Source organism: Perca flavescens, chromosome 13 (assembly GCF_004354835.1).
Source record: "Perca flavescens isolate YP-PL-M2 chromosome 13, PFLA_1.0, whole genome shotgun sequence".
Taxonomy (NCBI): Eukaryota; Metazoa; Chordata; class Actinopteri; order Perciformes; family Percidae; genus Perca; species Perca flavescens.
Genome location: NC_041343.1, coordinates 2873344 through 2900370, shown reverse-complemented (window position 1 = coordinate 2900370; position 27027 = coordinate 2873344). Strand labels below are relative to the sequence as shown.

Below are 27027 nucleotides of genomic sequence, written 5' to 3'. Positions count from 1 at the left end.
AGGGCCACTGTAAACAGCACTGTACATGCACTCATAACGATACATTATAGCCTTGCACACTGCTTCTGGCTTTTGTATTAATTTTATACTATTATATTGGGTAATGGAATTGACAGCAGTGATTTTTTTGTTACTAAAGCAGAGTGATAGGTAGGTACTGTAACTCACATTCAGTTTTTTTTTATTACTTTTACATCAGTAAGGCTCAGAAGTATTTGTATTTCTGTTACTAATGAAAAAAACCTAATGGTTATATTTATGTTGAATATTTAGGATGTTTCGTTCTTCCATCCTTTCAGAAGATGTCACAAAACTGACCAATAAAGCTACAATACTTTTATACTGGTATTTTTAATAAAGTATATTATTTTGTCTGGCACATCCAATCATTGATTTGTTCAATGGACTTACTCAGTGGGACCAAGAATTGTATTGGACCAAGAAACCAGAAAATAGCGCTGAACTTGTTTTTGGGTGTGGTCCATGTTTCCATCTTAAACTTTGACCCTCTCACTGTGTTTAACTTCATCAAAGTTAATCGGAAATGTCATGTTCAGCGTTCTGCCTACCAAGCAAGCTAGCTAGCGCTAGCATTAGCTGGTTACTTAAGAGAAAGTCTGCCGTACATGTTGATGAACAGCACTAGTACCCAGAGGTCCGCGTTTACCCACCTGCAGAAAAACTCAGCTGGAGGACTTATGTGAGATTAAGTTGAAAATCGGTGACTTTCCCTCTTTTGGGTTTAGCTTAGCGCAGCTGCTAGGCATAGCGCAGCAGCTTAGCGTAGCGTTAAGTCCACTAACTTGAATGGGAATTAAATGATTTAATCGAGTTCTAGACTTTACAAATGTTATTGGACCAAATTCTAATAGTGAAAAGTCATTTTGTAGGGGTTGTGACACTCAAAAAAAAGTAATATACTGATTTACAGACGTCTCTTTCGCCATGTAAGTCAATGCAGAAAATAGTTTTTGGGCCAGAGGGCATCACATTACCGCCCAACAGTTGCAATTCCATGGTTTGGCAGGCGTACTTCATTTGCTTCGTTTGTGCAGGGGCATGGCGGCCTAGGGGGGGTGTTGTTTACTGTTAAGTGTACTGTAAGTCTGTGCTACAAACATTGCAATCTTGAGTTCAGCTTGCTTCACGTTTTCTGCCTGTCTGTTCTTTCATGATGAAGGATGAAATCGCCTGTGTGCCCTTATGTGCTTCTTCTGCGCGATGGTGCCGCTGTGTTTTAATGTGCTGGGTAATGTCATTTTCCCCGCCGTGCGCTACGTTAAAATCAATGCGACACACCTTACAAAAAGCGTGGAGGTTGTCAATATGACTAGGTAAGATGCATGTACATTTTGGCGCCCAAAATTGTTGAAATTTACAGCTATATTTTGATTTCTTTGCGGGAACACTACCTTCTCCTGCCATTTTTATCTGCTCGCTTTTGGATCTGAACTTTCTGCGAAGCTTGCGCAGAGATCAACTGCGCAACTGGGTTATTTTTTTTTTATTTTTTTTTTTTTACAAGCCACATTTTTTTTATTTTTTTTATATAATAATTTTATTGAGCATATAACAAGTATACAGTCACAAATGTATACAATACGAACAGGTCAAGTACGCCAGGGGAGATACAACCAATAATAGAACAAAAAAAGAAGAAAGAAAACAACTCAATTTACATAAAGCATTTAAAAAGTACAAATAGTGTGTGAGTTCTAACAGCTTTCTTATTACTGCAACAGGATATAGTAGATATATAATGTTTAATGTGAATGGACAGCTCAATGAAGTTAGGTGTTTTATTTTGGAATTTTGACTTAATGTAAAATTTGGTCAAAATTAAAATCAGGTTGATTACATAAAATTGAGAGGTGAGATTTGTGTCAAAGTTAATGAAACCAAAAAGTACATTTTCCCAACAAAGCTGGACCAGTGTGATAAAGAAGAGGGTGTACTAATGATGCCATGTTGAAAAAGTTGACGAATTATTTTGTTGATATTCTTGCCATGAGGAGAGAATGCGCAACTGGGTTATATGCATAGACAGTATATAAGGTTATATGGTTGCCAGGTGGTAGGGTGACCAGACGTCCTGGTTTGACCGGGACAGTCCCGATTTTGAATTGCTTGTCCCGTAGCCAAATCAGTCTAATACATTGATGCTATCAACGCAAAGTTTAGGAGTGCAATACTAATGATTTAGTTTGAAGTTCCTGTGACGTGACGTTTCCAGTCTACGGTTGAGACTCAACCACACGGAGCTCTGAAGCAGACCTGTGGGTCTCTTAGTGTCCTCTCTCTCTGTAAAATGTAGCGCAGCTTCAGGTTCATGGATGCGCTGTGGACATGCTGCGGCAGATGTGTTGCGTCTGTGCTCCGTGTATTTCTGTAGTTTCGGGTTTCCACCTCCGACGTAGCGTGGCGTATAGCTACTTCTGTAGCTAAACTATTTGTCTCATTCAGAGACCAGAGACCCAAACGGGGCTGTGTGTCTGTCTGAGATCTACCGTATCAGCAGAGCAATCACGTAATGCACAGCAGACTATGGTGCAAGTATAGATTAATTTCTGAAATACAGCTTGTGACTTTATTCTTGTACTTTATTCCTATTGTCACTTTATTTTTCTCAAAATATCACGACTCCTCCAAATCACAGAGAACACAGATATTAAGGAGGTTACTTCCCGGTTACTTCCCCAACAAAAGAAGCAAAACAGGAGGTAAGAGTAAATGATTACTATAGGCTACATGTGTGCTGACTCAGATATAATTAGAAAAGTCCATCCGGGAGAATAAATATTTGAAAGCAATACAGAATGCCTGACAGCCTTACTGCAATATATTCCATTATGTTTTTTATATTTGGATTGTAATCTGTTTCTCTTTAGATAAAGATATTTGCAGCATACATTGATTCATAAAAATGTAGAAATAGGTGCATAAAAATTCACCAGAATGCAGGAAATTAAGTGTTTAATGCTCAAAATTTTCAATAAATCATTTTAATTACTTTGCTGTTATTGGAATAAATAACACTTCAAAAAATATTCACAACATAAATTCAACATAAATCTCACACTAAACTGAAAAAGGCTGTTACTGCAATTTTGTTAATTTCACAGGAAAAAACACTTATTATTAGACGAGGGGCCTAGGATCAAAATAATGAAGTTACTGTCTGTGTCTGAACAGGGCTGGCACATGTTCACGTTAAAAAGCGTGTGCGTGCACAAACACACTACGGTTACGCGCAAAGTGTCCCGGTTTTAGTTCCGGTAAATCTGGTCACCCTAGGTTGAGGTGACAAACGGATTGAAAATTGTATAGGTGTGGATTGTGTGAATAGGACGCGTTTCATACGAGATCTGGCAACTGGTCAACATTAGACAAACATATTGGTCTGATTAGGAGTTTGGGCCATGCAAATTACAGGATTTTCCCGTGAGAAATAACAAACCGGGAGGGGTCCGGGAGATAGGGCTAAAAAAACGGGAGAAACCCGGGAAAAACAGGAGTGTTGGCAGCTATGCTGGGCAGAGGTCTCTAGTGCGCCTGCTCTATGGGCCGCACAATGTCGAAGCAGCGCAGATCACCAGGGTCATTTTTAGCTCCATGATGGCTTCATCGAGGCTCCGCCTTGAACGTTGGGTCCAGGTCTTACAGTGCGTTCCATTTTTAGTCGGAAGTCAGATTTTCCGAGGTCAAAGTCGGAAACGCTCCCTGACCTCGGAACTCTGAAAACCTCACAGTACCCCGAGCTCAAAATCCAACATGGCTGCTCCGTGCATCAACAGAAGTGAAAGCTGTAGTTAGAGTTTAGAGTTTATTAGCACTTCTTACTTACTTAGAGTTTATTAGCACTTCTGTGTTATTTGTGTCTCACTAAACACAGTCCAGTCCAACTTCTATCTATGGACATGTTGTTATGCTGTCTGTATGCACAAAAAACAGCCTAATGTGTTGTTATCAACTGGTATTGCTAACAGTGGCTAACTTGGCTAGAGCTAATGAAAACAATGAGAATCCGACTTGTTAAATGGAACGGATTATACTCGGGTGTGACGTCATTCCCAGCCCCATCTTCAGAGTTCCGAGGTAAATGGAGCGCACTATTATTATACATTCATGTTCATAGCAAAATGCATTTACAAACTGCGTGACCAAATTTTAAATTTCATTTCCATTTAAATAAAGAGGCAAAAAATCTTGCATACATTTTAAGTTTTGATAAAAATGATCAGATTTATGCAGAGTTTGTGGCGATTTTCGGTTCGTTTCAGGTCAGAACTTTTAGCAGCCCTCAACGTGATCCAGCCTTCTGTAGGGCTCATGGTTAAAACCCAGCAGAGTAAAGGCGGCAAAGGTAAAAGAGACTTGTAGTTTTAACGTTGCATAACATTCATTTCCTGACTTCTGCTGTTGCCAGGGGTTATGTGGAAAGATTGTGGAGCACCTCAACTAATTTGCATAAATTGAAATTATGATTTGATTAAAAGTATATAAAGTAATACATTAAAACACCAGCTGTAACACCTTAACAGACATGTTGCAGTTATGGACAGGGGCGAGTCTGGAGGGGAGGGGCCAGGGGTGGTAAAGTATTAAAAGTAAAATTGCTCAATGCAGAAAAATCTTATTTTAGAAAGAGTAAAGGATCCAACCAGCTGTGTGTTTAATGGTCTCATCATCTCAGCTGGACTTGTAGCGGTTATATTGTTGGCTAGTTTACTTTAGAATCAAACCTCAGATTTTATAAACTACATGGGTTTTATATGCAGGAATCTTAATGTGTAAAATAACTAGTAACTAAAGCTGTAACAGATGAATGTAGTGGAGTAACTAAAGTAACTAGTAACTAAAGCTGTAACATGAATGTAGTGGAGTAACTAAAGTAACTAGTAACTAAAGCTGTAACAGATGAATGTAGTGGAGAAACTAAAGTAACTAGTAACTAAAGCTGGAACAGATGAATGTAGTGGAGTAACTAACGTAACTAGTAACTAAAGCTGGAAAAGATGAATGTAGTGGAGTAACTAAAGTAACTAGTAACTAAAGCTGGAACAGATGAATGTAGTGGAGTAACTAAAGTAACTAGTAACTAAAGCTGGAACAGATGAATGTAGTGGAGTAACTAAAGTAACTAGTAACTAAAGCTGGAACAGATGAATGTAGTGGAGTATCTAAAGTAACTAAAGCTGTAACAGATGAATGTAGTGGAGTAACTAAAGTAACTAGTAACTAAAGCTGTAACAGATAAATGTAGTGGTGTAAAAAGTCCAATATTTCTCTCTGAAATGTAGCGGAGTAGAAGGAGAAAGTGGCATGAAAAGAAAAGACTCAAAGTATGGGTACCTCAACATTTGGACTTAAGTACAGTACTTGAGTAAATTTACTTAGTTCCACTGCCCTCAGGGTTGTTTGGTTCAAAGCACCAACTCCAAAGTAAGATCAATTAATCACGTCAATACATTAACAAAATGACATTAAAATTAAAAACAAAAAAAGATTTTTTTATTAACAGTTTAGAAACACATCATGGTTTGCATCTCCGATTCTGGCCTGTCGTTTTCTTCAGTTCCCCCCTTCAAATAATCCACAGTGATGCAAACACAGAATAACACAGCTGATCTAAGCCCCCCAACCCCCCACCAACCCCCCACCAGTTCTAACGGAAAAACAAAAGAAACTGAGCAGGAATCTGCAGCACAGGGCATGTCGAGGTAAAGAACAGTGAATACACCACCTCTTCTACAACGTTTAGCAGCTTATGAGACTTTGAAAACATGGAGTAGGGCCACTGAACCGCATTCAAGCTCCTCTCAAAGGTTGTGATGGTATCCGTAGAAAAACTAATTCATCATTTTAGTTTATCCAGCTGTAAAAATGATGGGACGAAAAATGATGGGACGCAACTATGTAGTGACACTGTTTAAATGTTAAATCACCCCCATTAAGCGAAGTTTTAGTTGAGTGTGCACATACAGGAGCACCTGAGTGGCCAGTCAGCAATACCACTTACTACATGGTGGACGGCTGTCAGGAGAGGGTAGGATTCTATTCAGCCAATAAAAACCCTCTAAGGGGACCATTTCCTTTTTTTTAGGAGTTTGTTTGGACAGTTTTTCTTAATCTTAAGCGAGGGTTGAAGAGGACAGATGGGGGATTTGTAGTTTGTGATATTAGGCTATATACTTTAAAAAAAAAAAAAAAAATGTTGGGATGTTCACCAGTAAGATTAGCATTTCTGGTCAAGTTTAATATCAGCTATCATACTCTACAGTTGACACATTAGTAGAATTGAGTCTTTCTGATTGGACAGCCACTTAAAGCCCAGTCAGTAATTATAGTGTGACCTCCTGTACAGTACCATCATAGCAGATATATCGTTAATGTTATGATGATTCACCAGATTGAAGGGGCTTTGCATTCAAATGAACTGACTGTACTTCCAATATTGTATATAAACATGTGAATGAAGGGCTTCAATTTTTTGTCATGGTTTAAAAATAAAAATTAATAATTCTATTGAGAATCCTCCAAAATTAATGTAAAGCAGCCCTTCCACCCTCTGCTGAGATCAACACCATTAAGTAGTGCACTTCCAGAGTGGCTGTGGAGTCAGTAAAGGTGCAGGTTTTAGGACAAATACTATCCTCACAACAACGCAGCATGGTTGGAGTTACAGGGCAGCGGATAAAGCAGGACCTTAAACGTTCTGACAAACCAGAGTATAAGAGCACTCAGCCTTGTCAAATGTCCATATAGTTAGAAAAAAGGCCAAGCACTGCTTCCATCTCCCCCTTTATTAGCATGGATGTGATCATTGGGTGGACGTGAGAAGGGATTTTATCTGGACCTGCATCTATAACGTACAGACGCTGTCTTGGCCTTTATTTTTGTTGAACTGCTTCTTCATGGAGTTTAAGTGCCAGTTGTTTACATACTCCATGAAAGACAAGAGAAATGAACATCACAGAGGAGGAGGGGAGAGAGGGGGGGGGGGGGGTAGGTGGGTGGACAAGATGAGTGGTCTCCAATCTTTCTCTCCAATCAGCTTCCAGCACCTCAATAAACAAGGACATAATAACGAAATTGAAGAAAAACCCCAACAGAAAAAACAGAGTGAGAAGGAACTTGAACATTTATACACTGTCAATAAATAGTGATTTTTTTCCCCCCCGGTTCCAGCTGTTATAATTCATCCTGTATGTGGTTTTCAGTTTGGGCCTTCTCCGTTGGTCCTGGAAATGAGGACAGAGAAGGGAAAAATGAATACTGTGTGTGTGTGTGTGTGTGTGTGTGTGTGTGTGTGTGTGTGTGTGTGTGTGTGTGTGTGTTTACATCAATTCAGTTCATTAGAGCAGAAAAGCATGAGCTCTGTAGGGAATAAGTTACCTCTCCAGTTCACGCTACAAGAGTAACTCAAGCCCATGTTTAGGGATTTATTAAGGCACACACAAAAGCTGTTGCTATGGTGAAGCCCGATAGAGACTGAATGGATGAAACGTTTCAAAAAGGCCTTGGTTGGAAGTAGATGGAAACATGCAGCCCTGGCTTGTCATCTTACCAGCTTTGCTGAAGTTAAAATACTCGCATCTGATTAGGACTAGGATGCATTAGAAATCATTATTGAAATGAAACGTTTGTATTCTATTGCAACGCCTGAGCAATTCCTGATCTTCAAATGTCAGTGAGAGAAGAAAGAGCTTTAGCTTTGTGTACATGAGCAGAGTGCTGGGACAGAATTTACCCAGTGAAACCAAATGATGGGAGAACTCGTCTAAATGTAACACAAATGCTCCTTTGGATGAGACAAGAATGTAATGAAACCCTTTAATGTACTAACTTACATCACACTGTTATGTATGGAGTTAAGACTTCTCAATTCATGACATTTTGGTTTGTGTTATTCCAGTTCATTGTCCAGACGTGAGCTCATTTTATCTTCTACTAGAAGTATTACAATTATGTGTTCCTTGTTTTCCTAAATTAATCATCTTTTTTCATGTGAGAATGACCAGAGTTGCTGTGCAGTTAAACCTATTTACAAATAAAATGAATGAATGAATAGCACACTGTGCCTTCCTCAGGTTGACTCAGGACATAAGTAAGAGGTGTAAATAGCTTTGAGAGCTGAACTGGGCCCCTGGAGCACAAAGGAGCTTTTAGCTGTTCTCATACCTCACCACATTGACTACGTTTACATGCACACAATATTCTGGTTTTTGCCCTTATTCCAAAAAAAGACGACATTCCGACTAAGCCGTTTCCATGGCTAATAAAAGTGAATATGCCATAATATTCAAGTTTACATGTAGCCGTGCAAAATGGCGGACTTGTTGGAGCGTGTAAACACAGCGTCCCTCTTTCATTCCTTCAACCAGCTTCTTGAAAAGGTCGGCTCATATCCAGAAACCTGTTGCCATCCAAGTCTTTGATCATGTTTAAAAGTAGCTGGGTTTCTCCTTCTTACCGGGTCTGCAGCCTTGCAAACTGTTGGCTGGTTGGTCTGTGTGCAGTAACCATAGCAACGCACAGAGCTGACCATAAGCCTGCAGTAAAAACCCTGATTGAGACGCATATTCTGAATGCTCTGTATACATGTCCAAAGAATGCCTCTAAAAACAATTAATACCAAAATATCCCACGTCTTAATGAAAAAAAAAAATAAATAAAAAATGCTATATTCGGAAAAAAGGCCTTATTCGGAATATCCAACCGGAATATGAGCATGAGCAGTATCAAATTCCGAATATTGTCATATTCGGAATAATAGTAGAATATTGGTGTGCATGTAAACATAGTCACAGTTACTGGATAAAGTAACAGAATGATTCAAAACTATAATAAAAACAATGTTCAGTGTGTGTTGAGACTGTGTCAGCCAGGAGTTTGTTCAGTTCATTGGAGATTTCTGTAGTGTAGTTTAATGTTGTATTGGACCACAGTGAATGTGTTCCAATTATTTTGTCCACCCCCTAAAGTTCTCCGGCATCATCACCAACAGGTTTGGCAGACCGACCTGTATTTGTTTCTTCTGTGGGCTGTGATTGGCTGTCTGAGTCTGTGTGTACAGTGCTCTCTTCAGTGGGCGGGGCTTCGCCCGGCTGCACCGCCTCTGGGATTTCTGTATTCAAATAAAAAAAAAAAATACATACATCAAGTTATTTTAAGCCTTATTACAATTCCAATTCTTTTTCATGTTCACAAGGGAGCACCAATAGCCCAGCGTTGTGGTTGGACCCACCAGTCTTTGTGTCCGTGCTCTCCTCTGTGGGAGGGATCACCTTCTCCTCGGCCGTGTTGTTGGCCTTGCTGCTTTTATCAGAGCTGGTGCTGTTCTTGGCTTTGGCTTTAGCTTTCGGCTTGGCAAACTTGGCCTTGTTGAGCAAGTAGTTGACCTCTCGGTCCAGCAGAGCCAGCTTGGACTCTATGTCTTTGGACAACAGGACGGGCCGCTCCGTCGGAGAGCGTTTCTCCTGCTCAGCTTCCGTCTGGTTCTTCCAGGTCTGGAGAGGACAGAGACAATGTCACACCTGATACGAGGAGAACTACTCAGCCTGTGGAAACGGTTAGAACGTTCACAATGGCCCTGGAAGGACCTCTCTTAAGTCTGACAAAATAACCCAGATGATGTCACAGTGATGTAGTCAGGGTTATCTCAGCTTGAAGACAAGAAATCTATAAAAAAGGACCGCCTGAATTATGGTCGGGGGACATGGAGTTTGAGAGATGTCGGCATTTACCAGGCAAGGAGCATCTAAAAACAGTCCCTATTGAGATGCATTATGGGAAATGGAGCATTTGACCCATACTAGAAATTAAAAAGGTCAGGGTTTCAAAGCCTCTACTGCTTTCATTTTGACTATTTTTTTGCAAGTCCCCTCAACTTTATTTAGGAGAGACACTAAAACCTAACCCCTTTAAGAAAACTAGGTTATCCAGAGTAGTGTGTCAGCAGTGGGATGCCAATATGAATACATTCACCACCTACCATCGTCTCGTTGATCACTTTTTCTAACATATTCAGCTCAACTTCAGTGAAGATTTGGTCATCCTCTGGAATCAGTTTGGCACTCCTTTGAAAGAAAAGCAAAAATATCTGTCAATACAAAAAACGTACTGACCCACCACAGAATCCTCACATCTCCACCTTCCTTTCAACACTCGCCTCAGGAAGAAGCTGGAGGTGTTGAGCATGGCGTCCAGGGCGGCCAGGCGCTCGGGCCACTTGCGTCGCTCCTCCACCCTGAAGAACATGTCCTTGCACAGGCTCCTCAGCTGGGACAGCTTCTCTCTCAGCTGCTTGGTGGTGGCGCCGTAGCCGTGCTCGTCCATCCACTCTGACGCCTCGCTCAGCTTGGCCGACATCTGCTCCTTCTCGCCCTCGGACACCACCAGCTGGTAGTCCTCCTGGTACAGCTTGTCCTGGAGAGAGAACGCAGGTCGGGTGTTTTTGGGAGGTGATGTGATGGTTCTATATGAAGGTTCTATTACATCCTACTTTCTCTCTTGCAGCTTAATTTCTTTCCTTCAATTATTTTATTTCAATTTTAAAAAAGTTAAAACGGCCGGTAGTCTACGTTCCACCACCGGGATTGCCAAAATAAAATTTTTTAAAATAATAATAAAAAAGGTACGTGACATAGAAACTTAACTTCATACAAACAATCAGACAAATAAAAAAAAAAAAAAAAAGGACAACAACCCAAACATAAAGCAGCCTACTTTTTGATTACACAGGTTGTATCTTTACATGAAAGGATTCAACATCTATGATTATGTTGGCTTGTATCCCCTTTAACAGATAAAGCGCAAAAGCTGAAAAAATTTAAAAAAGCTATTGTTGCTTACCTGCGTCTCAAAGATAAAAGCTTCCAGGCTGTTCAGTGACTTTTCCCTTTCCTGTTTGGCCAGGTCTCGGTCGGTCAAATCCTGCAACCTGAGGAGATACAAAGACTTGTTTTAGCCAATTAAACTGAGAAGCAAAAAATGCAAGAGCTGAAAAGGAAAAGAAATTGCAGCTTTACTTCTTCTTAGAAGCAGCGACATCATCGGCAGTGGGGTCGAGGAGGTCGTTGAGGACGAGTTCCACCGTGATCTCTTCAGCGATCTTGCTCTTCTTCAGAGGTTTTGCCTTCTTCTCCTCATCTTTTTCTGCCTCAACGTTTCCAGATTTCTCTCCATCATTTTCCTCCTTTACCAGCAGAAATAAGGTTACTTTCAATACCAAGTCTGTACAGGCTAGTCCGTTTGGAATATAGATTTACACCAAATTTAGAAGCGCTCCACAGATTTGACGTCAAAGTATTTCGAGGAGAGAGTACGAGCGACTGGTCTTACCTTGGCATCAGTCTTGCTGCCTGCCTCCTCTGTGCCCTCCTCACTTTTTCCTTCGCCTGCACTCTTCTCGGCATCGTCCTGCTTCTCCTCGTCCTTCTGGGCCTCGTCCTTAACGCCCTCGTCATTCTGGGCCGTGTCTTTTACGTCTTCGTCCTTGCCGTTCTTTTCAGACTCTGGAGGCACTTCTTCCTCATCCTGCACGCCCCAAAATGTTAGCAAAATGTTAGCAAGCCAAAATGTTAGCTGCGATCTCAGGCCAGGCATGCCAGAGCATCATTGATGAATTGTGTTAACTGTTACAGAACAGCTTGGGCATGGAGGTACAGCAGTTTATCAATTAAGTGTGAAATCTAGTTCATACAGGCCTAACTGTACTTGCTTTATAAAACACATCCCTGACCCTGTTTAACTGATTGGGACACAATTACAATTACCTGGACCGGTTCAGTTACATTCGGAGCGGGTTCTGATGATCCTCCTCCAAACAAGGTGGAAATTGTGTTACCCAGCTCTGAAAGAGAGCAAGTTGTTGGCTCAGTTAGTCAGTATTAACGAGTCCTGTACAACCTAAAACTGCTTGCTTGTAGAACTGCAGCACGGTGGCCTCACAGCAAGAAGGTACAGGGTTCAAACCCGGGTCGTCCCGGGCCTGTCTGTGTGGAGTTTGCATGTTCTGCATGGGGTTTTCTCCGGGTGCTCCGGTTTCCCCCGCCACCAAAAACATGTTCCCCTCCCTTTCACTTAATTGGAAGTTGCTTTGGATAAAATGACACGTAATGTAATGCATGAATCAATGAATGTAATGTAATGCAATGCAAGAATCAGTAAAAAGGCATGTTCCACATGCAGTACTTTCCTGATCATTGTTCTAAAAGCTGCTACAAAGCAGCAATCAATCATCTTAAAGAACTGCTGCTGAACCGTGAATAATAGAAAGAGTAAAAGAAGAATAGCATCAAAGTGGATCAGAGCATATATATATATATATATAAAAAAATTAAACTTGGTAAGGAGGGGGGTTACAAACCTCTCTGGCTCTGTGCAGAGACACAGCACCCCCACTCCGCCTTGGCTGCATAATGTAGATACATCTATTTATTCAGGGGGCGCCCTGGAAGCTCACCTGGTAGAGCGTGCGCCCCCTGTACCAAGGCCCAGTCCTTACCGCAGCGGCCCAGGGTTCGATTAGAACACACGACCCCTTGCTGCATGTCAACCCCTCTTCTCTCTCCCCCCTTTCCTGTCTACAGCTGTCCTATCAATTAAGGCAAAAAAAATCTAATCTTTGAAAAAAAAACAAAAAATGTATTCAGGCCTTTTTATTGGGCATCAACCTCACGTTTACACAAATATTGTTGAATAAATAGACTTGAAGCATAAATAAACACATGCCTGCACAGAGCCGTCACAGACAGCTGCACAGATTAAAATGAGAGCGCATTTAACGCAGGTCCCAATTTCCACCGGAAATATGAACAACATGCTTTGTGCTGCCTGATTTGAATGAATCTCCCACCTGTTTGTTCCTCTCCACCCACCTGTGCATCGTGCGCTGCACAGCAAAATACCACGCAGACGGGCAAAGAGAATTTCAGAAAAATACCGGTAATAGTGGTCCATGAAAATGCCACTCTTCTAAGACTGATCACAGATTTTGAACAGCTGAGGTTACAGATATGTTTTCAAAACGTACTCGTTAATGTTGATTCCTCTTCTTTCTCCTCCACAATGGTTTCAAACACAGACTCCACCTGTGGATGACAATTCAATATTATCTTGATTTATACAAAATAAAAACTTTTTCATTCTGTGATTGTTCAAATAAGTCCAATAAAACTACAAAAGTACACTCAGGGAGCGAGTATAGCCTCAGTTGTCTTGTATTGGTTAACTGTATAAACAAATGAAGGCAAAAATAAACAAGATGATAAGTCCAAACTTGACATTCTGTTGCAACACGCCACACAAAATAATACATGTATTGGTTGTAAGTCTGACATATCAGAAGGTAAAAACACTCAAATACTGCATCCTAAAAACAAACAGGAGCTGGCGGTTCCAGGTTTGACTGTGTGAATGTTCAATAACAAAGTGGAACTGACCCGATCCAGCAGGAGCACCCCACTCTCATCCATGTTGAAATGGGCTTTGATGCCTTTGGACTCTGCGTCTGTGTGCTTCTGGAAGCTGCTGCCTATTCCAGACAGTTTGACTGTGGTCAGGTTCAGGGAGCCAAACACACTGCAAAACACCAACAGGGAGAGAGGAGAACAGGACTTACATTCAAATTAGGGCTGCACAATCTATATCTATATCTCTATATATATATATATATATATATATATATATATATATATATATATATATATATATATATATATATATATATATATATATATATATATATATATATATATATATATATATATATATATATATATATATATATATATAAAAATCGTTAACGCGATATTAACTTGCGCAATAAACACATCGCCATCTGCGACATATCGCATTTTATGTTCAATTCAATATATAATTGAAAATGATTTTCTTTGTTGTTGTTTAGTTCAACAAGCGGTTTGTTGTAATTTAGCAGAATACTGAAAGCAGCAGAAAGACAGAACTGAGTACACTTTAATATCTGATATTATCGGATGAAGCGATGGTATGGAATCATACAGCTAAACCTCTTTGAAAGCTGTCAAAGTCAAGTCAAGTGCCAGAATACATCATCAAAACATTTCTGTAAACTTCGGTTCCTCCTAGTTGGTCCTTAGTTTTTATTACCAATTGTCCAGGAATGATATTTAGTCACACTGCTTGAGTGATCCAATTTGTGTGCAGAAAAAAACCTTTTCCACAAGTTCCAGGAAGCAGAGTGCCAAAGCAAGCAGCTAACCAACCTGAGGTCCTCCTGGCTGAGGAAGCTCAGGTCTCCGTAGTTGATGTAGAACTCAAAGTCATCGTTGTAGCGGTTGAATGTAATGACCTTGCGCTGGGGGTAGGGTGCCATCCTCTGGAAGAGGATACGTTTGTTGTGTTTCAGCGTTTTGATCCCCTCTTCCTCCGTCTCTCGGGTGAACTCCACCTGATGGAATCAAATGACGTGGTCGGAGTTAACATGGCTTATAATCAGGATTTATTCTAATTTTGCAACCGTGAACAAGAAATGGCATCCCATTTGAATTCAAGTTCTGCTCCAAAACACTCTGAACAGTGTACTGCATATCCATTTTGAACACACATCATTTCCAAAGCTGAGTGCTATTAAAAAGGGTAATATTTTCTTTCTTCAACCTGGACCCTATTTTTACATACATTTGTGTCTAATGCGAACAAAAATTTGTAAAATTGGTAGGGCTGCCACCTCTTAGTCGATTAGTCGACTAATTGGTCACTTTGGTCTTAGTCGACTAAGATTTCTTTAGTCGATTAGTCATTTTTTATGCTTATTCATGCTTAATTACTTATTTCCAAAAAACGTCTGAGCACATTTATGGTAAACACAAGATTTAAAGTGGTGCTTTTGCAGGATTAATTGTGGAGAAACTCAGTTTTACGGATGGTTAATTAACTACATTTATATTGTGCTTTTCTAGTCTTAACCACCTCTCAAAGCTCACAGCTCTGTCAATTAAATCAACTAATCGATTAATCGACAAAATCGTATAAGTGTTAGTTGACTAAGAATTTCTTTAGTCGAGGACAGCCCTAAAAATTGGTCCGGTATTGAGCGAGAAGGCTGTAACCGGCAGCCACAAATCGTGCTGCAACCCTATAGGACAAATGTTAGTGTCCACTAAAAAGTTCTGTTGTTGCTGCTGACAGGCTCAGATTATTACCATCACCATCACCAAACCCACCAGACTCCACGTAAATAATCAGGACTTTTAGCATGTATAGAGCCAACATATCTCCACCAGACTCCATGTAAATAATCAGGACTTTTAGCGTGTATAGAGCAAGCATATCTCCACCAGACTCCATGTAAATAATCAGGACTTTTAGTGTGTATAGAGCCAGCATATCTCCACCAGACTCCATGTAAATAATCAGGACTTTTAGCGTGTATAGAGCCAGCATATCTCCACATGTAAATGGGTGAATTAAGGGTTTATTTCAACCAAACCAGAGTGGTGATTGTTGGTACAGTGGAAAGATGAACCAAGACGGCTTTTAATGGTTTTATCTAGTTTCGGTCGACTTTGAATGAAGTGTGTTTTTACAATGTTTATTTAAATGAGGTTTGGTGAGTTTGTTGATAGCAATCTTTCACAGCTTCATGTTAAACAAAAATGATCTTACGCTGTAGGGATCCTTTCCATATTGTTGTCAGACACTCATAATTGGAGCCTGACCGTGGCAAAAACTGCACTTTTAGTGGACGGAAATTGAATGTGCACACTTGCCCAATAACGTTACATTGCAGCTCGTTTCACCGCTGCTCCTTAATACTGGACCAGTTTCAAAGATTGTTGTTTCCATCAGTCACTCAGACACAAAATCAGGAAAATAGGGTCCAGGTTGAAAAAAACAACAACAAAGTTACCCTTTAAAATACAGCTTCCCAACCAAGGTTTAATATTAATTTATCAGCAAAGCATTTCGAAAATTCCATCTATAACTTTGAAATATTTAAATGAGTCTCCAGCAGCATGAGGCGTTTAATGACCTGTACTGACCTGAATGGGGAAGACAGCTGCGTCCCGGACCAGGAACGGTTTCACCTTGAAGGCCTTGCTGAGGGCAGCAGCCTGGTACACGGCGCCCATGGCGGCCGCCTCGTCTGCGTTGATGTTCTTGCCCAGCTCCTCTCTGCATGCAAACACACGCACACGGTTACAACCAACCAAACCTGCTCAACTAAAACTCTACTGTCTCTCATTAATCTGAATCAGGTTTGTTGACGGGTAGGTTTTCACATATGGGGAATTTGCCTTGGTGTTTTGGTGCATAACAATAAACAAGAGAAAATAAAAAAGGCAAGTACTGCAAAAGTCAAGAAACTTACAATAAGAATATGAAAAAATACGTACAATATATCAGTTTTAAAGCTATAGTGCGTAGTTTCGGTCTCCACCATGTCAGTGACAAAGCAATGTGGAATCAAAGTTAAAGTGGGAGAATGTACTTCTTTGTTCATTTTTTGTGAAAGTTATTCATATCTCAGTGGTTGACACGTACTTCCCCACAGCTTTGAGCAGCACTTCCTGAACCTTGGGGACACGAGTGGAGCCACCGACTAAAATCACCTGCTCAATTTCATCCTGTTGGCACAAACAGAAGAACTCAGATTATCAGCAGTAATACAAACATCCATTCACTTATACTCACTGCTCATTGTTTCAAAACATATATTACAATAACATTTCACCAGTCCACACCTTAAGAATGGCAAATGATGTTTTGCCAAAATGAGTTTTGCTTTTGTGCCCCTTATCACTTTGTCTTTCAATCAGAAATGTAGACAGAAGGACAAGTAGGAGAAACATCTATCCCCTACCCAAACTACCAGACTTTTTCTCTTCTTTTTTCCCCCCTTTACATTCATCTGCTGGAAGGGAAAAGTTTCTCCGTGCTCACCTTAAATAGTTTAACAGATGTACGCACCAGCCGGTCTTCTGACATCACAACTAGTTTGGAAGCCAGTCATGGTCCAGTATGTAACTAACACATAGGGTACCAATTCAAGACTTTTTAGCAAGTATCGAAAAATACCTCGCCATTCAATACCCAATTTCAATACATGAGGAGTAAATTTCATCAGGAGTCAGTGAGCCAATAAGCTTGCAGCATGCTTCTATACCAAGACCTATAATGTCTGGGATTGGCTGTCTAACATTACACGTCGTAGAGACACGAAGGAAAAACTCTACGTTACACAGAGATGGGCTCACTTAGTAGGAGCTGAAACATAAATAAAAAAGATTTGTGCTGTAATGTTGCAATTTATTTTTGTTTTATAAAATTAATATCGAAAATAGTATTGTTTAGTAACGGCTGTTACTGCAAGTAACTGCATTAGAACCAAGCAGGGTTGGGCAGTAAGGCGCTGCAGCGGCGTTGGAACTTCATTTCTCTGTAGCGTCGCCGTTGTCTGAATCAAACAGCCTTTCAGCAACTACGCTCTTTTATTGATCAAGTAGTGCATTAGCTCCAACAAGCTACATTTCCTCAAGCATTTGCATTCTGCTACGTTCTGAAATCAATGTCACCACCAAACAGACGTGTAGCTCATGAACAAAAAAAAATAAATAAATCTCTGATGTAGTAAACTACTGTTGCCATGTTACTGTAGCTTAGCTCGCTAGAATTATTTGGGGGCTAACATTAGCTTCATTGTCATAAAGCCTAATTTAAATGTAGCGGAAATGGCTGATTAGCTCACTAAAAAGACGAGGCAAAGCGTAAAGGAAAAAAGTCATGGGGCTGAGGTGCATTACCACCATCATGTGGACTGGAGTCGCTCCACTCAGTCTCACTCTGGGACGGGTGCGACACCTAGTGGTTATAGTCAGTATACCGGTCTGGTCTGGTACTTTGCTTTATATCAAACCGGTTTGAAAAGGTTTACACCGGCCAAAGCCCTGGCTAGCGTGATGTAAAATCATAAAACTTACAGTGCAGTTAGAATGCACTTTTCAAATGACGAAGACATCTTGTGTCTAGCAGTTCTAATAAAAGTCATGACTGCCTTAAAAAAAAAATGCGTGGGCTGCAGGACAATGTATGTATATCATATTAATATAGGAGTGTATAGCCCATTGTTGATAGGGGTCTCTTTTCCTAGGCCTAGTCTTATTAAGCTTGTCTGTATCCTGAGTCTGCAGTGCCCTACAGCCAAATGTCATCATCAAAGTTTCATCTCATCCTGTCATGTGGGACACTTGATAGGACTTGTAGAGCCAGGTAATGAGAATACTGACCAGCTTCATTTCTGCAGTGGCGAGGGCGTCCTGCACCGGGCCAGGCACTCTCTCAAAGAGATCCGCACACAGCTCTTCAAACTCAATCCTGGTCACCTTCGCTTTAAAGTCAATGTCATCCATCAAACCTTCCACCTGAAGAAAACACATTTTCTTTCACTGCATCTGTATCACTGATCCAAGATTCAAAAACAGCCACATATTTTTGTATTTTAAGTCATTTGCAGATGGATTACAGCCATGTTTTGGATGGACTGAGGGTTGCATGTTCAGGTCCTTGGACTCACCTGGGCCATGAAGTCGGCGTTGGCACTGAGCACGGTCTTGAGTCTCTGGGCCTCTTTGAGGAGCTTGGCCATGGCTCGATGGTTCTCCCTCACATCTTTTTTGCTCTTCTTCTGCTCATTGAATAGTTTGGCCAGGTGGTCCCGGAGTCGCAGGTCCATCTCAAAGCCCCCCAACCCACGGTCAAACCTACAGCCAGAACAAGAGAAGCTCACCTTAGTCTGAGGGTTGAAGTATGGGGATACATCACAGCATGCCGGTGAAATGCCAGCATGGGCGACTAAGTCTTATTGTCCAAGACAAGCTTTACATTTCTTCTCAACCATTTTAAGTGTTTTGTGTCTAAGAGTAAGTAATGAAGTTACTTCTCTAAATGTGATTATTGTTAACTGTTTATAGTTGAATAAACACATTTCTACTGTTAAAATAGTTTAGTACCATAATAAAATGATGTTCTTATTCATTTAAAAAAGATTTATTAGCATTGTCTTTAAATTATTATTGATGTAAGAATTTAATTTGGATTAAGGATTTTAAATAATCATTTTAAGCGTGGCTCAGCGTCACAATAATCCAGCCTGTAAGCTTTTTTGCAAGCAATACAGTTACAGTTTGTGGATAAACATTTTTTAAAAAGTGTGAACATTTTATTTAAAATATTTAACCATAAAAATAAATAAAAAACTATTCAATAGCAAGGTCTCTTCTATTCAAAGGGTCTCTTTTAAAAGTCTGTGTCTCTGTGCGACAATACTATTATCTTTAATAATATTACAATCCAAATAATATCCATAGTGTTAACTACTCTTATGGAGCACAGAGCAAAGGTTTGGTGAGCAGGCATAAGGAGAATGGAGATGTCAGGTGTCAGATCCAGGGAAAACTGGTTGGCGATTGGTTCTGATTAACAGGGCTCGGGGAGCAGACATGGCGCTCCACCAGGAACATCTCTAAATACACTGCAGGGAGCAGATTCTAGAGCGTTTTAGATCATCCAAGTTCTGATAAAGTTAGTTAAAATCGTAATAAAAGTGTCGGAAAAAACAATTGTCGATCACCCCTGCAATTGACGATCTGTTCCCCAATCGGCACAAGTCCTTATTCTACAGGAACCTGACAGGGACAAAAGGGATGAGTTTACCCTATAAAGCCAAGAAATAAAAAAGGTTTTTTTTTTTACACAAATCATGAGAATGTCTTTTCCTTAAAAGAGGACCGATGATTTTTTACGCAACAAGTTTCCACTCTGGGACTAAAACAGAGCTTCTAACACACCGAGATAGTCACACACAGGCAAATGGTGATTACAGCTGCACACGAGGGTTCTTTCATATTTCATTCCCGATATGGGTATTCCTACTCTCTCATTCCATCACTGCAGCTCAGGATAACATAGGACAACTTTGGGAGTATAACATATTTAGACTGAATGAGAGGATGATTGGAAATAAAATGTATACCCGTAATCGTCTTTTAAGGGGAAAAAAAAAACCACATACTGTTAATCATCTCAGTAAATGATATGTGCACATTTCAATCAGATAGACCTTATCAGTTAACTTCTTTGAGACTTTTCCCCCCCCAGACTCTGGACTTTACCACACTCCTTTGGCAAGAGAAAAAGCAAGACTTTGAACAGTCTAGGGGTTTCAGTCTAGTTGTGCTATTATATTGTATACATTTCAGTAGGGGTGAGGCCTCATGATACAAAGTCATCACAATACTTATGTCACGATACAATATTATTGGGATTTTAAACATACTGCAATATTATGCGATATAATGCAATGTATTAGCCTACTTTTTTTTCAAACTTTAAATTTTTTTCCCCAATTTCTAATTATGTCCCCAAAAGGAAACTTTGTCAACATCGGTTTTATCTAAAAAGATACAGGTCTCCGTTTGTTCATCTCACTTCACTTGGATTGCTGCAAAATGGTCAAAATGGTCAAGCAGACAAACTGACCGATACATTTATAATAATAGATGGATACTTGGGGTCTGTGTATCAATACAGCCACGGAAAACATTGCAATACTATGCTGTAACGATTTTACCTGCCTTAATATCACAGAGGTATCACGGTTTCATTTCATGGCATATGCAACATGGCATCATGACTTTGTGTAAACATACACACCACTTTAGGCAAAACAGCAAAACAAATTTGTCTTCCTTCCTCTAATTTGTGAAATCACTTGTAGGTCTTTTGTTAACCACAAAAAAAAAAAGAAAGAAAAGAAACTAGCACATTCATTTTTATATTTGCCTATCCACAAACCACATGTTAACATCGGCTGCGTACAAAATAACTCAACTAAATGTGCACTAGCACTGCTGAATGACACTGGTCCACAGTAAACTGACTGGGATGAAGATGTGGATGCCAAAGTTCCACCTGGGAGGCAGCCTATCGGCTTCTTCGAACGTCAGCTACCCACACTGCAGCTGGAGATGGATATCAGGCCACCATGTGTGTGGTCTGTTCTCGGTCTGAGTCTTCCTGTTTACTGAGTTTCACACAGGATGAGGAGAGCCAAGACTGAAATAAGAAAATCTACCCAAGTTTTGTGACATAGATTAGTCTTCAGAGATTAAAATAATGTGTGAGTGGCTCAAGCTAAAATCTTACTTGACTTAATTTAAGATTGACTGCATTCTATCTATCTATCTATCTATCGATATATATATTTATATGTTATTTGTTTTAAGATTTTTTTGGGGCATGAAAGGGGAAAAAGGGGGGGGAATGACATGATGCAAAGGGCCGCAGAGTCGAAGAGTAAACCTCTATATATGGGCGCGCGCTCTACCAGGTGAACTACCCGGGGTAGGGCTGGGCAATATATCCAGATTATATCAACATCAATAATTGTGAGATTGATAGATATTGTCTTAAATTGTTGTCTTTTCCTGGTTTTAAAGGCTGCGTTACACTGATGTCATTTCCTGAACTCAGACTGTTCTAGCTGTTCTGTTATTCACCTTTACCCACTTAGTCATTGTATCCACATTATTGATGATTATTTATCACAAATCTCATTGTGAAGATATTTTGTGAAAGCACCGACAGTCAACCCGATATGAAATGTATCCAGAGGTTTGATGTTCTCCATATGGCCCGGCCCTACATTAGACACATTCAGGACTGTGCTGGGAGGAGTGTTGTCAGTGGACTCACCCGACGCCTCGGATCTGTAGCTGGGGCTGGGTGCCAGACTCCTTGGTTTTGACGGTCTGATAGGTGACGATGGTGGCAGTTGTGCTGCCCGAGCCCATGTCATAAAACATCACGTTCTGGAAGGGAACAAGATCGGACTTTCAGCAATCTGTAATCTCTTATCAGGAGAGCTTATTAATCTACACAGTAACAGATGGTAGAATGTCTTTATGGAGGAGCAAAACCAACAATGGGTTCTCTTCTGTCTCTCAATACATTCTGACTTCCTTACTCTGGCATTCAACTCCAAGCCCATTGGATCCTACTGAAGATGTCAATCTTTACAAAAGGACTCTCAAATAAATAGTTTCATTTTTTTTTTAAAGCTCAGTCATTTCCTAAAACAGTCAAACAGGTGCTGTAGTGAGTACTGTATCTGTGGCAGGGTGTGTGTGTGTGTGTGTGTGTGTGTGTGTGTGTGTGTGTGTGTGTGTGTGTGTGTGTGTGTGTGTTCATGGTAATTACGGAACATGTCAGCCAGTGCAACAGTGTGGCTCACTGATGTGTTTTAATAGTTTAGGACAACAATGGAGCTCTATGGCCCAGAAGAAGAAGATAGGTCAGGCTTTGATAGACACGATACTGGTTAGTAGATACATTCACTGCTGGTTTGGTGTTTTCATGGGATTAGTTGACAATAAGAAAACTAAAGAATACCACCAGAGGGATTTTTGATGCGTGTTTGGGACTAATGCTGAATGTGCACCTTGACTGTGTTGTCGATATCTTTCCTCCTGAAGACGCCATAGTTCAGGGCCACGGCGGTGTTGTCGTTGATGAGTTGAAGGACCTTTAGACCGGCCATCTGTGCAGCCTGCAGGACTGTCCTGCGCTCCGCCTGGTTGAAAAAGGCCGGGACGGTGATCACTGCATCTTTGATTGGTTGTTCTGGGAGAGAAGAACAAATATCCGATAAAGTGGTTGAACATCGCGATAACGATATTACCTGCAATAAATCAATCAATATTAAAGTGTATTCAGTTCTGCATTTCTGCTGCGGACTGTATTCTGTTTTAATACAACAAACTGCTTGTTGAATTTAAATCTAATGAAAGGAAATCATTCCCATCATTCTTTTCTTGAACAAATTGAACAATGAATTGAATATAAAAAGGTACCACTACAAAACAATGATGCATCTTCTTCCACGATCAAACTGACCTGCAAAGTCCTGAGCCAGCACACGAGAATAGTTGAGCACCATGCCGAGGAGCTCCTCCGGCATGTACTGCATCTCTCTGGCACAAACGAAAAGCACAAATCCAGGTTAGATGCCCCGTTCTAATCCAGGGTTATGTCGCTTTTTTTCTTCATTAGAGTGTTTCCATGACAACTGCTATAGTACCCCTAAGGCCTCCTGCACACTGGCTGCGTGGCGTGAGCGTGGCGTTTTCTATGTCTTTACACGCCAGAAACGTGTCTGCTGCGGCTAGCCTTACGGATCTGATTACAACAAAGACAACGTCGGCAGTATTGACGGCAAAATAGGCTACAGAATATTTCTGTAGCCTATTTTGCCTAAACTAAGAGTTTAATCTACCAGTTAGCTCCTCTGGTTGCTAAGTGCATGGGGCTCTGGATACGTCACCCTGTGTATTGTTGTGATTGGTCGTAGTGTTAGCCAGTTGCGTGCAGTGAGATTTTCAAATGCATGCTTGGTGCCGCCTCTTAAGTTGGGCCATTTTCATTACTCAATACCAGACCCTTAATCTTTGGATTTGGGTCTGGATTTCCAGGCTAGGGGACGTCCCTTACGTTCTAAAACCAGCCTCTGGAGACTTGAACAGCTGAAAGTCTAGACCCCAAATATAAGACGACCCCACTTTTTCCAGGAGAAATAAAAAATGTCTTACATTCGGACCAATACGGTAATAGATGAAAGAAGACTCACTCTGAGTTTTTAAAGTACACCGTGCCTCTCACTGGGTCCTCCAGCAGCTGGTGCTCAGGGAAACGTTTCTTGTAGAGCTCCACCTGGAGGTTATCATGCTTTTTGCCCAGGAGGCTTTGGAGGTGTCTGTAAACTGTTTTGGGGTTCTTCACAGACTGAAATGTACACAATATGTGACCATTAATAGCACATAAGGAAAATATCAACATTATTTTCAGGTCATTTGAATTTGTGAATAATGCATTGACAATGCAAACAATATTCACTACACTGGGCTGATATTCTACCAAACTCCATTAAGGACACTTAAGAAGTCATACCCATCCTAGAGCATTGTCTCCCAACAGTCTTTCATTTTCCTTGAGACATACAGCCGTGGGCGTTTTCCTCCGCGACTCCCTGAAGAAAACAGAATAGTGTTCAACTCTGAAATGTCATTTCATGCTGCATTCATTTCACTTGCTTTTGTACTTTGCTTGTCCGTTGATTTAGTGCGCTCTTAAGGGAATAGAAAACTTGGCGTGGGCACGCCAGGTGTGTACACCCATTGTTCCACGATCGTGACAAAAAACTCACTTGTTGAGAACAATCTCCATCGGCACACCAGGTTTCACTATCGCCGTTTTCATCCACTCACTGCCCAGGTCAACGGACATGACTGCTACAGTCACTGCAAACACAGACACAGGTGTTACATAGACAGGGTTTCTGCAGGTTGCACCAAGTCAAATTTAAGACTTTTTAAGACCTTTAAGACCATAATGAATGAAATTTCAGACCTATATGACGACAACTAAAAACAAAGTCAGATGTCAGAGTCCGGAAACATTTTTCTGAAACAATTCCCTGATTTCCTCATTGGCATTATAGGACTGGTGTCTAGATCGGCTGCAATATAAGATGCACGTTGGTCTCATTTGTATTCGTAATACAGTGAATTCTATTTGGACTAGCGGCAGAAAGAACTATAATACCCCGGAATAAAAAAAATAATTTTTCAAACATTTCAAAAGTAAGACCAGTTTATAATTATTTAAGACCTAGAACACAATACTTTAGCAAATTAAAAGACTTTTGATTTTGAAACATTAGACTTTTAGACTTTTTAAGACCCTGCGGAAACACTGATAAAGCCAGCAACGCAGGCAGGCAGGTAACACCAAAGACCCCAAGGTACAGAGGAGTTGAATTATTGATCTAGCTTATCTATTTCCAAACACTGATGGATAATCTCTTCTCAGTGCTGTAAACCGGTTCAATCTCTTTTGGTTGACAGCACTGCTCAACACTATGACCAGGGCTTCACGTTAGAAAAATATGTCTGTGTATGTGGATGGATCATATTACCTGTGTGAGAAGGCAACATTGCCAGAACAAGGCAGAAAAGAACAGCAAGTGCCAGCTTCCTCCCCCCCATTATGAGCTGTAAAGAGAAAACAAAAATAAAACAGTTATATAATTCAACTGGGAGGATGTGCACAGGTCCTTACCGGTCCCAACTTTACCCATATTTTCCAAGTGTGGTAAAACCTCAGCTTTGAACCTCATCACACACACCCCCCCATCAACACATAACCCCTGGAGACATGCTTTTAAGTGTTGCTGCATGTCCTTTCCATTCTTTATGTGGGAGCAGCTGCAACACAATGAGGAACAAGAGGATTCCCACTTGAAAAGCCAAACCTGATCTTTTTGCCAACTTCACACGCTTTATCCTCATACTCTCTAGTCTTTTGATAAATGTCCAATCACTGCTTATGTTTCCTCATGCTTCTTCAGTGCTTAATGTGGCTGTTTAACTTGGTGCACCACTGCCAGGTAGCACCACATCCTTTGTCCAAGGAGACACAAACACACACACACACACACACACACACACACACACACACACACACACACACACACACACACACACACACACACACACACACACGGCATTAAAATCATGGTCAAGCTTTGATGTTGGCTAAAGCTTTAATATCTACAAGAAACCACTCTGCACTCAGCAGTAAATATGGGTTTAATAGAAATATGGGAGCATATGGGTTTTTCAGTGATGCAAATGCATACTGTAGGAAGAGCTTAACATTCAGATTGAGTAACGTTAACTTTACATTGTGATTAATGAAGAGACAATCAGGCAATCTGCATAGAAACCCCTAACTGTTAGCCCCCGGTAAGGCAGTGACGCATGAATGCAAAATGGAGTACAACTCAAACCCACATTATTTGAAGAAAAAGAATAAATGAAAGTCTAGTCTTTTAGCTTTTGGAGATTAGCTAAGGTCACTTGGATGAACTGGCTAACGTTAGTTATGGGAGAAGTGGCTGATGTGTGCTACGTTATACAGCCAAGTTGGATACAATAATTATTGTTTAGCATTATCATTAACGTTAACAGTTAACCGTTCAATTCAAACGCAACCGGACAACGTGGGCCATCTTCGGACCCTTCCAATTAAAAATTCATCACTATTGAGCTAGAAGAAATAGCTCTAACATAAGTTGACAGCTAACGTTACAGTTAGCTAGCTCCCTGTCTGACAAGCAGCAGTATGAAAGCATGATTGACACACTGTGCTGCTGTAGCATGGACTTACCTTTCCTCAGCCGGCACAAATGCAAGCGTTTGTTGGGCTTCTCCGGCCGGGTTCTGAGATTAGTTTTGCTACTCCTGTCTTGATTCAGAGCCTCTTTGTTGTCACGCTTGGTCGTTTTTAGTTCCCCTTATCACCGGCTCGCTCTCAGCAGTCGGGCCCGGAACGCGGCGTCACCTCATTGGATCCACTGAAGCCACTACTTGGAGAAAAACTGATGTCAAGCTAACAGCAACCAAACATACTGTTTCCGGTTGGCATTTAAGCGCAAAACACATCGTAGACTCACAGACAGGTAAAGCAACCGACTCTAATAGCTGTTTTTGATTGGATAGCTGCTGCCCCCGCCAAACCCAGATACGCGTTTAAGAGGAGTGAGTGAGTTAAGTAACTATCTACTATTACACTATCATGTAATGCATTTAAAAATCATAAATTGCTGTTAATGTCATTCTCAATGTAAAGTTTTATTATAGTGGCCCAAAAGTTAGCTAGTCAAACAAACTCAGGGAAACGTGTCCAGTGCGTTAACTGTCTGTTGCCTTGGAAGAAAACTTAATGTAATTTCACAATTACAGAGAACCTGTTATTAAAGGGATAAGCTTGTGTTTCGCTAATGGGACTAGCAGAGACAATTTGTGCTCTTGTTTTGAAAGGAAGACACCTTTGCCTCCGGTAGCTAACTCCGCCTGTTTTGACGCCTGGTGAAACAACCGGCAATGACCCTCCAATCCAGACCCCGCCCACCTCGCTCCACGCACT

The 27027-nt window shown here is 40.7% G+C and overlaps 1 protein-coding gene across 1 annotated transcript; it reads right to left on the bottom strand.

Moving 5' to 3' along the window:
* Positions 1-5489: 5489 nt before the first annotated feature.
* Positions 5490-26508, bottom strand: hyou1 (hypoxia up-regulated 1). Its single transcript, XM_028595520.1, has 24 exons — positions 26269-26508; positions 25016-25091; positions 24245-24338; positions 23989-24067; positions 23669-23823; positions 22939-23015; positions 22484-22665; positions 21739-21854; positions 18560-18746; positions 18273-18407; positions 16531-16613; positions 16029-16161; positions 14250-14434; positions 13446-13584; positions 13037-13094; positions 11778-11854; positions 11344-11538; positions 11031-11197; positions 10855-10942; positions 10172-10428; positions 9995-10079; positions 9248-9509; positions 9023-9127; positions 5490-7241 (listed from the first exon to the last, which is right to left on the bottom strand). The coding sequence occupies exons 2-24, from the start codon at positions 25083-25085 to the stop codon at positions 7192-7194; spliced, it is 2979 nt and encodes a 992-aa protein (XP_028451321.1). The 5' UTR covers positions 25086-25091; positions 26269-26508; the 3' UTR covers positions 5490-7191.
* Positions 26509-27027: the final 519 nt, after the last annotated feature.